Genomic DNA, 15,359 nt, shown 5'->3' with positions numbered 1-15,359 from the left:
GGGTTAAGACTCTCAGGAAAACATCTTACGTAATTTGTGGAGGACCCCTTATGTGTTTATGTATTAATTACAATTTCGTGAATTTATGATTTTTATATTTAATATTAATACCAGCATTACTAGGCACTCCTGATATTATTAGGTAAAAATAATAACTAATACTCTTAAATTATCAATGAAGTAACACTAAATTTTTTTCTCATTATAAATACTAGGCATTGAAGTAAGCACTGAATTGCGCTGACACCCAGCTGTTTATAATAAAATCTGTTTAAATTAATTTTTATAGTGATTTGCAGACTTGACAATAAGTGCCATAAGAAATGGTTTTGACGAAGTACCACTCTCCCATATAAGAAAGCATAGAAAAGTCGTTAGCTTCCTTTACACTAGCAGTTCACTAGCAGTTATTACTCTATTATATTTATTAAGATTTTTAGAGCATTTATATAATTTTATTCAAATTTCTTAAATTGTTTATTTTAAACATTTCGTAATTGTTAGTTAAGGCAAAACTTGTTTTATGTGAAATAAAGTAAGCTTTATCACTGTCCAAAATTTATTTTTGGCGACATTCATACAGGATTGCTAGATTGGGCGATTTGATTTAGTTCATTATTACCTTCCGGTGACATGAAATTGAGGAATTCGCCCAAACAAAAAAAGGGAACTTCTAAACATAAAGGCGTATTCATATGCTAAGAAACTTTTCGTCTTAAGTCATCGGTTGACTCACCTTTTATAAACAGTATACATTAAAATATTATTATATCTTTTTTTTTTTTGCTTTCCCGCCATAATCTGTTAGTCTTTAAGTTACTAAACCCACTTTGCAAACGATTGGTGTGTGAATGCGTCTTCATCTTGGTCTATACAAGTCTTCTTCAAAGGAACCCTTTTGGATCTCCAGAGATTTCTATTGGAATTTAAGTTCTATCAGATAACAACCTTTATTTAAGCTGCAAAATTAGTTAAATCCCAGTTTTTTCTGTGAAAAAAATCGACCAAAATACATGCATTGGGCAGTTAGTTTTTCAAGTTTGGGCGACTTGGTTAACGCTTCTTCAGCAAACTCTGAAGGGACAGTAGTTACGGCTCTCGGTGGAAGTTAATGAAGAAACAGTAATTTTGCCCTGGGATAAGGTCTGAATAATATTTGCTTACCTTTCTCCCAAGTGATACTGGAGATGGGAAAGCCAGCCACGGGACACTTGATGACAGTCGTTTCACCAGCGACAGCAGCATAATTACCCATAGGACGTACGAGGGGTGGCCCATAAATGTTTAGGCGTGCCCCATGATACACCTTCGCTACTCGATTGTCCGCTGTGCATCTATATTCTCCGCCATCTTCTACGCGAACGCCACTTATGTTTACGTGAGATATAACATCTCCGTGTACCGTGACGTATTGTCCTATCATAAACCTAAAAGTAAAAGTCGATCGTTCAATTTCCAGCTAGGGGTCGTTTCAAAACATTTTATGCTTCCACCGTAACACTCTGGCACTAAACTTTGTAGCAAATCAGGTCTAAAGTGAAGACTATATAATCTAGAGTATCAAACTTTATACTGTGCTGTTAACTTTATTTCAACGTATTCTCATTTTGTCCTTGTACCATTTTGTATCATTTTAAATTTGCATGCGTGTAGTACAGGGGCGCACACTCCCTCCGCCACCGGGGTAGCAACGGATTATTTTCTTATTAAAAAAAATTCTTTTTCTTAATTTTTACTTAAAATCATGAATTGTTTAGTATTACTTTCAGTAAAATCTATATTTTCCAGACCATCTCACTCAAACCCACACCCCACCCACCCAACCTCTAGGGTACCCGCCCCTCCAGTTGGGGTAGCAACCGCTACTTTTCATACATGGCTTGTGCGCCCCTGGTGTAATACTGACGTGCAAGAAAAGAAAGCAGCCACTAAATTTGGGATTTAACCCCCCGATTTGCATTTGCTTTTAATATATTTAAATGGAAAACAATTCTGAATCAGCTGACAAATTCGACACTTATTCTTTGTTTGCACTTTTTGCACTATTTTTTTGCACGTTGTCTTGGTTTGCACGGTCAACCTTGAATAAATGGTAATATATGGTCAAATATAGAAAGCATCCAGATATTAATTGACAATCGAAAAAAAGGGGGGGGGGGCAATTGTTTCATAGCGTCACCAAGTGTCACATTAGATAGGTTCGCAAAGTTTTTGTAATATGTGACATTTTTCTGATATAATAATTAAATTTAAATCTTTTTAATTACATCAAAGACCAATATTATCGATACCAAAATATTTAGAAGTTTCATTTTCAATCAAGTAGTTGAATTTTGAAGTCAAAAAGATCATTTTTTGGACGCAAGTAGAATTTTCAATAGAAAGTTAATTTTTAGCCAATACAGATAAATTTTCACTTAAGAGAGAATACTTTTCTATTATGAAAAATAAATTTTTAATCCAAAAGGACAAATTTACAACAAAAAAGTTGAATTAAAAAAAATAGAGTTAACAAAGCAGATGATTTTTAACAGAATAATTAAACCTTCAACAAAATAATCGAATTTTCTACCAAAAAGCTGATTTTTTAATCTACAAATAATGAATTTTCAACCAAAAAGATTAGTGCTCTACCAAAAGATGAATTTTCCACAAAATAGATTTAAAAAAAAGTTTTTCAAGTCACCCAAAAATAGATCTTCAAAATTAACTTGTTCATAATATTGCAAATTATTTTATTTTCTTACTCAAATACGTTATGCCTAAAAGCATTATATTATACTTATATGGATGACCAACAAGTATATGTTCTACAAAAGCTTCATTTCAAAAATTTCGAAAAATTTAATTTTTACATTGAACTTGGTTTTTGCTATGAAACAAGATTGTGGTCCACCTTGGATTAAAGAGTTCAACGAAAACTAAGAAAGTTATGTGGGTGCTGAAATTTCGAACGCATAATTATTTGAGCTATTGGATCGAAATTCATGAGTGAGGGCAAACAAACTTTAAATTTGATTATTTAGGGCTGAAACAAAATTTTAAATTTACATTTAATTATTTATAAGTTCACTTCAGTTTAAACAAATTTTAATTGACTATCTTTTAATACAAAGAAAATAGGAAACCTTTAAGACTTATATTTCAAAAGACAGTTATTAACAGTACATTTACCTGTCGTAATGAGGAAGTGGAAACCCATCTAAGGACCAAGTGAAGTGTGGTGTTGGGTTTCCAGTAGCGATGCACTTGAGAGATACTGGAGGCCCGGGTTGTATCGTTTGTTCAATAAATTTGTACACTAGTTGAGGAGACGCATCTGAAAAAAACATGATTGGAAGCCGTTATTAGATTGATTGAAGTATTGATTGAAGTATTGGTCCAGTCGTTCTATTTCCTAGCTATTTTTTCTTTTACTTCAATTTTTAAATTGATAATTGCCCAATGAAATTCTTAAGTACATTTTCTCTCTCATTTTCCTATATTCTTATCTCATGTAAAAATTAATTTTTTTACTTACTTTTTATTTTCTATTTTAATTATTTATTTATTTTTATCTGCTGAATGATTAACCCTTGTGTGCACAGTTGGGTGCTTGGGTGCGTACCATGTTACTTTTTTAAATTTAAGTGCATTAAAAATTAAAATTTTCCTTGGTGCCCCAGCATCGTCGTTATTTAGCTCAATTCTCGGCAAATGGTGTTTTTTGCGTGGGTTATTTATTTCTTATAAGGTTATTTGATTCATGCACATGAAATATTTCAAGTAATAATATAATAATTTAATTAATTATTCATTGAAAATTAAATATTCGTTACCATCTATTTGCGGCAGCCAACGTGCAAGCTTGTGCGTCAGGTTGCAACGCAACCGTTTAGTTCGCGAATTCTGCCAGAGACAGCAGGTGAATTGTTTTGCGGTATAGTGTGTTTTAAATTGTTTTGGGCCTTTGTGGTTGACTTTTAATATTTAATTATTGAAATAAACGACCAGGAAACGATTTCAATTGCATTATTATTTTTAAAAATGGTTAAACAGGACGATGGGTAGCCGGGTACCCCGGGTGTGTAATGATGTGCATAAAGTTGAATGAGTACACAAGGGTAAAGAAGAATTACAGACATATTTGTAAAGTATTATTTATAAATAACCAACATATGCTGGTAAATTTACGTATAAGAGGAAAAACAATTCATTATTCACTTTGACCACCATTAAAAAAGTTGCTTTTCCAGTTGAATAATAAAAAATTCGTAGGTAGGTTAAATTTAGTCAAGAATATCATATGCTATTTGAAAAGTCTCACATCTTTGCTGCATTCAATATTTTTTTATGACAATTGGATGATTTCAGATGTTTTTTTTTGTAACGCAAGCACGATTTCTGCTTATATAGAAGATTTTTAATATGAAGTGACAGGTCGTCCCAAAATTCATGATAACCGTTCAAATATTTTTCATAAGCTTGGCTTAGGAAACCTGTTCCAACTTTCAAATTTTTCGGAATGACTAGGCACAGCATTCTTGGTAATTCCGAAAATTTTAAAAATGTATGATGAATTTATAAATTATTCAAAGTTAAAAAATATTTTAATCGTGGTAAATTTAGGAATTTATAAAAATGTTAATGATAAAAGTACCGTAGCTAGAGTTTAAAATTTTTCCGAGAAAAAAATTTATTTGTTTCCTAGGCGTTGCACAATTGCAAGTAAAAATCGTCTGTGAGAAAGTTGTTTAAGAAGGTTCAAAGAAGCTTTTGGGAAGTTTAGGGTCAATCTAAATGGTAATTAACTAGCTGTTAACCCTCTACCGCCCACAGTGACATATATGTAACGTTTGGAAGACTTGAGTTTTTTTAAATATGACTTTGAGACGAACAGCAATTTTTAACGCAAGGATTTACATGAAAGTCAGGGCGGTAATGAGCTGGAATTTTAGTTTTGTATACACTCCGCCATAGGAATAATATGCCTAAATATCTCAAAATTCAGAAAAAAGAAAGTTTCAAGGGCGGTAGAGGGTTAATGTTTAAATTTCCGGTGCGATCGATTATCTCTCGCGTAGCTTTCGCCTCGCCCGGAAAGCCGTTGTTGTTGTTACAATTAAATATGAGAAATAATTGTTAATAATAATAATTCTTTTTTTCTTTCTGATTAAAATATTTAAACTTGACCACTTCTAGAGAGATCGGCTACATAAAAGTCTTAAAAATAAATAATCTATAAACGTTTTATTTCTCATATTCCGCGCGTCCTCTGTCTCGTCTCTACATATACACATACCTGCATATTTGAAGTAGAATTTTTAAACTAAAATAAGCTTAAAAATAGGCAAATTGCGCAACAAGATTCCATAACAACATTAAAAAAAATTCCGTTTCTTTAAATGAGAGTTTTTTAAAAATAAAGACTCAAAAAAATCAATTTGTGAAAAATAATTACGCAGAAGGATTTCAAATAAGAGCAATATGCTTTCTAATAACGTTGGAAAACAACTGATAAGAGACCGATATATGACAAAAAAATGGAGAAAAAAGAACGGGACATCAAACCCGCTTCTCTCTCACTTCTTAATTATTTATCCGTCTTTTTTATAGGGTAATATTAATTAAAAAGCATAATTTAATTTGAAGTCAATTATTAAGGGATGATTAAAATTATTAACATTTTTATCTTCAATATTTCTGAGAATTGATTGCACCTTTTTTTTAAATTGATACTATTTAAAACTCTAATTAACATATCAATCAAACAATCTTGAAAGTTTATTTAACTGTTAAAGTTTCTGATTTTTTTTCAAAATCAAAAAGAATCTTTGAAATATTACATGAAATAAGCTGAAAAAAGTTACCATATAAATTTAGTTTAGGTCCTAATTAAAAAAAAAGATACTTTTTAGAATAAATCTACTATTGTTTCAAAGTAATAGCAATAAGCTTCAGATAATAAGAATCAGGTTAATTTAACCATTAAATTGCCCTAAACTTATTCTTTTAATGATACTTACAACACTTATATTCTATGTTTTTAGTTGAAATAATTAATATATAACAATCAAAATCTATACTAAATATAGTATTTACACTTTATTAAATCCATTTTAATTGTCTTTTTGAGTTTACTAGTTATAATTTTTTATTTTAATATTACTAAAAATTGATCACTAGCTGTTCTGAATTATTACTACCCAGTTCATGTGACTTCGAAAAGTCCTGCCTTTTCGTATTTTAAATAAAATTTTGCTGTATTTGACTGACCTCTGTGACGGAGTTTCACCCAATGCTATGCGCGGGAAAAACCTATCGCATCGGAAAATTAAAATATTAGCAGTTTGTTAAATACTATTTAAATTGCTAAAAATTCCCCAAAATACTTCTTTTAAGTCTTTTTTAAAAACTTTCTAACAGTTTTCGATTGCTCAAAATTCGCTGGACTTCTGAAATGAGTAAAGTTATTTACGAATAAATTGGGAAAGCCCTCGGCAAAAAATTATTCTATTTTTTTCAAAAAAACATTTTCAATTTTTGCTAATGTCATCGGTCGCAGAAAATTACTCTGTATACTTTCTGTGACTTTTTAAACAACATTTAAAACAGTTCCGATTTCATTCCAAGTTGAAGTGAAAAAGGCGCTTTATTTTAATTAAAGAAGAAAATACTGTTTTGTAAATAATCCAAAAACTAAAAAGCTAAAACTTTTTTCTCAGAAGAAAGAGATTCAGAATTTAATTTTTCAGGGGTCTCCGCACTCCAGAAAATTAATTTTGTATCTTGTTTTTGCATTCGGAGCCTTAATTTTGGTAATTTATGATCAGATATCGTTTCCAATTGGTCCGATTCATCAAAAAATCTGCAAATGCAATCAACTTATTATTTGATCATTTTCATTGTTTAACTCTTAGCATCGCTTCGTATACATTGAAAAGGGCTGAAATCATGCCTATTTCACGAAAAAGGTTATTTCATTTACCTATTATTTCAAACTTTATTAACTCTGGACGCAGCAACTATAATATAGTTGCTTTAAAAAAGATTACATTTCTCTATGTGCTAAAACGTATATCTATTTCATTATAAAAAACAGTTTTTTAACTGTACAAGAATGTGGAAAAATTCATTCACTGTCTTGTCATAATATACTTTTTCTACTAAGAAAGAAACGACGCTGAAAAGACTCGGGTCATCTGGTAAGTAGAAACATTATTTCAAGACACGCGATGTATTTACTTTTGAGCGTCCAATGAATATAATCTACTTCAAACATTTATCGGTTTGTTATATTCTTTTTATCCTTTTAAATTTTACTTTACCTACTGAAGTTAAAGCGATTTTTTAAAATGTAATTGTGAGTTACTGAAAAGAAGATTCATTCAAGGAAGTTCAACTATCAAAGATTTAAAATCTACCTGTTCGATTTATGTAGAGAAATATAAAAAAGGTGAAGAAAAATTGTAAATTAGTGTCCAGTAAAGACAGTCACATTTTTTGTTTTAAAAAATTATTTACCTCCAAGTCGTAGTTCGGCTGTAGCTTGCACCATTGAGTAATCATTTTTCGCAAAGCATTGGTACATTCCCTTGTCGTCACGAGTGATGGAAGATATGTGCAGAATTGTACCATTGTTGCCTAAAATTTTGATTCTGCCGGAAGTTCCTTCTCTCAAGGGAAGAGCGTCTTTCGCCCAAGATATTATAGGAGTTGGTTGACCTGTGAATGTACATTGAAACTCCGCGTCTTTAGCAAGGTCGACAGTCACCTAAAAAATATATATGTATAAAAAGTCAAAAAACTTCAAACAAATAATAGAAGAGCAAAAAATGTGGATAGGGAGAAGCAGGCATCGCAAAAAACAATTAGATCTCTTCTCATTGATTCCATTAATTACTACATTGGTTCCTTTGTAGAAGAGTAAATGCAGCCCAGCTTTTCTTTGGCAAGTCGAAGTAATTTATTCCTTTGAAGATAGGAATTTTTATACATTTTTGTCCTGTTCTGCTGACAATTAAATTGTGCAGTGATTGATAAATTCCAAACAAGTTAAAAGGACCGAGCACATAGCAAGTGGAGTATTATTCTGATAAACTGCTTTAGCTCTTAATTCTTAATCAAACTTGGTATTTAATTTTGCTTAAGAGATTTATATTTGAATCCATTTTTTCTAGTGCTGGAAAGTAAACACTATTTGAAAGTAACGGAAATGATCGAAAAAGGGCTTTTAGTCAAAATGTCTGATTATAAAATTGCTTTTCAATTTAGAAACTTGAAATTGATCAATTAAAAGAAAATTATATAAAAAATAGACAGTTTATATTCAAACTATTGCAAAATTTTCTGTTTGCATATGTATTTCAATTGAAAGATTCGCGTTTTTTTAATTTTTTCCTTCTCTAAAACTTTTTTTTAGATTTAGATAGAAGCCTTATCTTTTGCTGATCAGAACCATTCGTACCAAAGTTCTGTATCTAAGAACTTAAAGGGTTCGCGATTTTGCGTATCCGAAATGTTAAAGGGATTTTTTAGGATCTCCAAGACATTAAAGTAAGGAAATCGCTATTCCCTAAAAACCAAAATCATGGGATATTTTTTGGATTGAACTGTTGGGATCGGAAAATCCTTCAAAATAAATGTAAGAAAATTGCATAGCAGGAAATGTTTTTAAATTAATTTTAAGACTTATTCTATCATCCCTCGGAGATTTGAGCTAGAAAATCGTTATTTTCAAGAACTGAAATAAAAGGAGATTTTCTATTAAACCACTTGGTTGAGGAATTTGATTAAGCTATTAGGGTTAGCAATAAATGAAGAATAAATTTAGAAAGCTGCGTCTAGCATAAAAGGTCGTTCCATATTAACTCTTAGGAGATTTAAAATCTCAATGGTTTAAACAAAAATCGCCATGACTTTAAGGGCTCAAATTGTTGATTGAAGCAAATTTAAAGACTTTTTCCAGTAGAAGACGTTTTCTGCAGGAATTATTTGGAATTCCTTTCTCTAATAGCTTCATTACCAAATTTTCTGTGGTTAAAATTTTTTGAAAATGTTGATTTGTTAATCTAAATCTTTTGGAGGTGCTAAAGCAATGCTTGAAATAAATTGAAATACTTGTTTTGGTATGTAAGCTTTCTGCACTTATTTTTAAGTTATTTTGCACACTCATAGTTTATTCAAACAATCTCCCATAGAGTTCTTTGTTAGAAAATGTCAGTTTCCTTACTCGAATCTTTATCGGATTTTCAAACAACCCTTAAAATAAATTTGAACACATTTCCAAGTAGAGGACACTTTCTGCCCTTATATTGATGTTATCACTCAAGCCAATATATTTTTTTTAATCTCTCGTGGTTTTGATTGTTAGAAAATGTCAGTTTCCTTACTCGAATCCTGAACGGATTTTAAAAGAACCCTTAAAATAAAATGAAATAATTTTTCTTGTGAAGAACGCTTCCTGTACTTATTTTGAAGTGATTTCTTATCCTAATATCCTAATAAAAAAATCGCCTGGGTTTTTAGTTTTTTTTTGTTGATTCTCCTATTTGAGTCGTTGAGGGATTTCTAAGTAACCCTTAAAATAAATTGAAACACTTTTCTGGATATAACACGCTTTCTGCACTCATTTCTAATTGACTTTATATTTAAGTAATTTAATTAAGAATATCACGTGATTTTGGATATATGGTAACGTCTACTACCCTGCCTGAATCTTTGAGGAATGATCATACAATTGTTCAAATGAATTTGAACACTTTGCTTGTACGGCGATGTCTTTCACATTTATTTTGAAGTGATTTTCGATCACAATACTAAATAAAAAAATATCCCTTGATTTTTGTTTTCAGGATATGTCAATTTCCTTGCTTTAATGTTTATGGGTTGTATAAACAACCCCGAAACATCCTGTTTACACAAAATCGTTAATATGTGAAGTTCATAGCCACGAAACTTTTGTTCCAGTGGGTCATAAGTATATTCAACTTTTTCTAATTATTTTCTATCGAATGATCAATCTGCAGATTCGAAATTTTAAAAAGAAATTTATATAATACCTCCCGATGTACTAAGCTATATAGCTTGACGAATAGTTCCTTTTCTTCGGCTTTTCGGAGAAACATTGTACTTTTTAATCTTTCGAAAAAATTAAATATTTCTGTGTACCTCACATAAACATTTTCCACAGATAAATGACAGCTAACTTAGTAAATAAAGAAAACGCATTAAGCTTTTTATAAAATTATTATTTTTTTAAGTGAAGGAGTCCAAACTTTAAATGAAGTTATTTCTGAATGTATTATTCATATTGAATGCATTTACATTTATCTCTGGATGTATTGAAAGCGAGCTATTTTTAAAAACGGCAATTAAAGTAAAATTGAGCAAAAAGGGGCAAATTCTACGAAAATCGAATAAAGGGACAAACTTTGTCAAGACAAATTCCGAAATTTATTATAGCTAGAACATCCTTTTTTTATTTTTGTCAAAAATTTCTTATTTTTCATCTGTAAAGTCATTTGTGTAATATATATGCTCACAACGCGATATTAAAAAAAACACAGTTTTTAGTTTTTTTTTCATAAAATTTCAAAAAAAGCCGGTGCCCGCGCTGTCCCGCGAACGCAGAGCCTTTTTTAAATGCTGAAATGAAGGAGTCGAGCCAGGGAAGGATTTTAACGTAAATTATGTAATCTAATCACACATTTTTTTGACGTGATGACTTGACTATTTTGACTAAAAGACATTTTCTGTACATTTGGTTCCGAATTCTTTATACAGTTCCAAAACTTATTATAGACTTGGAGAATTATAATTGAAATTCTGAGAATTAACAAGTGATTTTGATTTGTCAGTTTTTTATAATACAGATAGTAAAAAAAGTATAAAAAGAAAAGTATCCCCAACCTGTTGAGGCTGCAGACGTATCGAAAGACTGCTTATAATCGAAACCTCAAGTTCCACTCTTTCGGAACCAGCTGTATTGTTGGCGTGGCAAACATAACGTCCAGCATCCTCAATCCTGGCAGACTGTAAGACCAAAACGCCAGCCCTGGAATGTATTCTCTCGGAATTGACGATCATCTCAGTGCCAGAAATGGATTCGCGAAACCAGAGGTACATTGGTGGTGGTATTCCTTGAGAGATGCAGGATAGAACTATAGTTTCCCCGGTACGAATTGGAGCCGGGCTTACGCGTTCGTTGAATCGTGGGGGTACAGGATTTCGATGTTCTACAAACAGATTAGCAAACAAATCCATTACACTTCAGACAATAGAGAGCCTCGGACGTTCTATATTTCAGTTCAGTCTGGCGGTAACATTAATTTCCAATGAAGTCAGCCGCATATTAACGATCCAACAATCACGCAAATGCAATTCCTGATTACAATATTTGTGCAAAAATATACATCAAATCAGCAAAGTAGGATAATGACAGAACCCAGTTTTATTTTATTTTAAATGAAGAAAATAAATTTACATTAAATCTGAAGTAAAAATCTTCATTAATTCCTTTTCTTCCTTTAAAGAAGTTAAATCTAGTGGTTTTACAATCGTTACTAATAATTGAAGAAGGAAGCAAGTTTCTTTAATATCGAGGTTTCGAACCAGAAGGGGAAGGAAAAAAAACGCACAGGGAGATGGAAGACAGTAGAGTTATAGAAAGTAAAGGAGTTTTAATTTTTGGGACATAATATGCAAACTAGTGGAGATCATAGAACTCATATAAGGGATCGGCCACAAACTGCTTTACTACTTTAGGCAGGGGGGGCTTTGACAAAACTTACGATTGGTAACCGTTAGGAGGGTAGTCAAAGTAACTTTATACGCATATTAACCGTTTAGAATTTAGTGAAATATTTTTTTCAAAGAGTACCTATAGTAACGTTTTTAGTACGTTTCCAGATGGCGATTGCTTTTGGTGGAAAATTAATATTTTTGTTTAGAAATTTATGTTTATCTTTCTTAAAAATTTTACTTTATGTTTGAGAGTTCTTGAATTTGATTGAAAATTTGCCTTTTTGGTAGTAAATTAACAATGTTTTAGTTGAAAAATTCTTCTTTTTTAGTTAAAGACTCAACTTTTTGGTTGAGATTTCTTGAATTTATTAAAGGTTTGTCTTTTCACTTGAAAACTTTTCGGTGAGCACTTCTTAAAATCTATTGAAATTTCGTCTTTTTTGGTATTAAATGAACCTTTTTGTTCATGAATTCTACTTTTTTAGTAAAAACTTTAACTTTTTCGTTGACAACTCTCGAATTTTTATTGAAAATTCGTCTTTTTTTGTAGTAAATTAATCTTTTTTTTTAGAAATTCATCGTTTTTAGTTGCAAATTGAACTTTGCCGTAGAGAATTCTTAATTTTTTTAAAAAATTCGTCTTTTTTGGTAGTAAATCCATCTTATTGTTCAAAAATTCTACTTTTTGTTGAAACTTTAACTTTTTGGTTTATAACTTAAATTTGACTAAAAATTCGTCTTTTTTGGTAAAAATTAGTTTTTTTAGGTTAAAAATTATTCTATTTCTTAAAAAAATTTTTTTCTTAAATTTGACAACTAGGTTTTCAAGTTTAATGACTTTTTTAAAAATAAAAAAAAATGGTTTTCTTTCCTTCTTAAAAATTCAAATTTTGGTGCAGAATTCTTTAATTTGGTTGTAAATTCAATCTTTTGGTAGTAAATTAATCTTTTTGTGTAAAAATTAATATTTTTTAGTTGAAAATTCAACTTTTTGTTGGCGAATTCTTGAATCTTGTTATAAATTTGTTTTTGTTAGATAGATAAACGTTTATTTTTCGGTCTGCTGGCCTTAAAAAATTGACTTGCTCACACTTCCCTTTTTTACATAATTTTCTTACATCTACGTCTTACAAATAACCATCCATCCTCGCCTATAGCCTAACCTTCCTCGCTGCGCCTCGCCTCGCACGCATTTTGCTCTTTTGTCGCTATGCCTCGCATTACCAGCCTCTGTTTCCGCGGCTAACACCTAATACTTATCTACTATTTACAATATTTACATTTATCTTACATCTACTTCCTCTCCTATTTACAATCTTTCCTTCTCCATTCCTCTTCCTCCTTCCTTCTTTTCTTCTCTATCTTAACTAACACCCCCTTCACCCATGCTACTGCCCTTTTGTCATCCCTTTCATGCAACAATACCTCCATGCTTATTCCCCTCTTTTTCACCTCTTCACATTCCTCCAACCAATGCTCCAATTTTGCATCCCCCGTCCCGCACAATTCACACATTTTCTTCTCTATAGAAAGCCAGAACCTATTATACTTCTCCATGTACCCGCACCGCATTCTCGCCATAAGTTCCTTACTTCCTTGCTCTCCTTTCTTACACAAATATTGCGCTCTCTCCCTTGGCATGTTCCACACATAGTTTCCGTTATACCTTGACTCTCTTATTATCTCCTCTTCTTCTGCTCTCTCTTTCTCCATGCCATTCTTTTGAACCAACTCATATACCTTCCATCCTTCCTCGTGCATTTTGCTAACTTCATCCATATGCAATCCATTCGTTCTAAAATACCTTTCCCTTTCCCTTTCCCTTTCCACCTCCATCTTTTTAACCACTCTTTCATCTCCTGTACCGCTTTTCCCTTCCACTTCCACTCTCCTCTCCTATCTTTCCAACCTCCTTTCCTGAACACTATAACCTTCGACTTGCCCGCATTTAATTCTAACCTATTCTTGTCCAAGTAACGTCTCAACCTCTTCATCATCTCCTTTAAAGCCTCTTAGTTCTTTGCCAAAAGCACTATGTCATCTGCATATGCGAGTTACAATATCCTGACTCTTCCTACCCTAACTCCTCCTACCACTCCGGCCGCTAGCTTACTTTCCATATCCGCGATCAAAATTGCAAAAAGCGTTGGGCTAATCGGTCACCCTTGCCTCAACCTCCTATCCATCCAGAATCCCTCAGGCATTCCCTCCCCTTCTCTCACCCTATTTTTCGTCTCCTCATATACCTCCCTTACCCTCTCGATCAGGCCCCTCTTCACTCCCCTCTTCTCCATTGCCTCCCACAACCTCCCACTATCCACTGACGGGAACGCGCTCTTTAGATCTACAAAAAACGCGTACACTTTGGCACCCTTTTTGGTTAATTCTCTATCCACCACGTGTTGCAAGACGTAAATATTGTCAATAGTGCTCCTTCTCTCTATAAAGCCTGCCTGCTTCTCCGGCAATATTCCTTTCCCTTCAACATCCTTTCGCAGCCTATCTGCTAACACCACCACGTATATTTTGTACGCAGTATTCATGAGCGTAATTCCTCTATAATTTTCCTGCCTCTCCCTATCCCCTTTCCTATATGGTGGTACGATCAACCCCTCTCTCCACCCTCTTAGGAATCCCTCCTTCCTCCATATTTTTTCACTACCCCCTTCAGCCTCTGCCTTACCTCTTGTGTGCCAAACAGCCACGATTCGGTCTCTACCCGGTCAATCCTGGTTGCCTTCGATTTTTTTAATTTCTCTATCTGCTTCCCTATCTCCTCGTCGTTCAGCTCCTCTTCATCTAACTCGCTGTTTCTTCTGATCCCCTCATCTGACCCCTGAAATGAATCCTTAAAAATTTTTCTCTATTCGTCGCTCCCTATCTTTTCACTTATCCCCCCTCTACGTTTCCTAAACCTATTAATTATTTTCCACACCTCCCCTTCTGTCTTAACACTTCTCAACTCCTGTTCCAGCTCTTTTTCTTTTTCCTGCTCTTTCTTCTTACACATTGCCCTAAACTCCTTCCTGATTTCTACGTACTCCTCCCTTTTAGCGGTTTCTTCCTTCCACTTCATGTACTTTTTTTTACCTTTCTCTTCATCATTTTGCATTCCCTATCTCACCACGGCTTAACCATTCCTTTCTTCTTTTTCCTAAATACCTTCTTTTGCACACAACCTTTCACTTTATCTTTTAGATCCTCCCATATCTCGTCCAGCGACTCCCCTCTTCGTCTTCTTTTACCATACCATTAGCCACTGCCCTCCCTCTATCCTACATCCAGTCTCTTAGAATCTCCCCCTCTTTATTTATTATATTATCCTTCGATTTTATTTCAAAGCACTCCCCTTCCTGGTACGGGCCTCCTTCCCGCCCAATTCTCGCATTAAAGTCTCCCTCCATTACCATTATACCATCATCTCTCTCTCCTAGTAAGTTTTCTACCCTTTCTTAAATCCTTTCCATTCCATCCTTATTGTACATAGTTACAAGCTTATACATCACCACTCCTATCTTTACAGCCCTTATTTGCACGCCCTTCACCTCTCCCTCTCCATGAACTTCTTCCTCTAATCCATCCCTAACCCCTGTTACAATTCCCCCACTAGCCCTTCCTTTCCTTTTTACTTTGAC

General features: G+C 32.9%; 1 protein-coding gene across 1 annotated transcript in view; it reads right to left on the bottom strand.

Annotated features, from left to right (window-relative positions):
* The window catches only part of LOC117175473 (Down syndrome cell adhesion molecule-like protein Dscam2), a 203,877-nt gene that overhangs the window by 62,634 nt on the left and 125,884 nt on the right, over positions 1-15,359 (bottom strand). The window contains exons 6-9 of the mRNA XM_033365180.1: positions 10,891-11,216; positions 7,504-7,753; positions 3,175-3,319; positions 1,165-1,427 (exon numbers count right to left, since the gene is read on the bottom strand). Coding sequence (XP_033221071.1) covers positions 1,165-1,427; positions 3,175-3,319; positions 7,504-7,753; positions 10,891-11,216 — 984 coding nt within the window. The remainder of the gene's footprint in view (positions 1-1,164; positions 1,428-3,174; positions 3,320-7,503; positions 7,754-10,890; positions 11,217-15,359) is intronic.

Source organism: Belonocnema kinseyi, chromosome 6, assembly GCF_010883055.1.
Source record: "Belonocnema kinseyi isolate 2016_QV_RU_SX_M_011 chromosome 6, B_treatae_v1, whole genome shotgun sequence".
Classification (NCBI taxonomy): domain Eukaryota; kingdom Metazoa; phylum Arthropoda; class Insecta; order Hymenoptera; family Cynipidae; genus Belonocnema; species Belonocnema kinseyi.
This window is presented reverse-complemented; position numbering and strand designations above follow the sequence as displayed.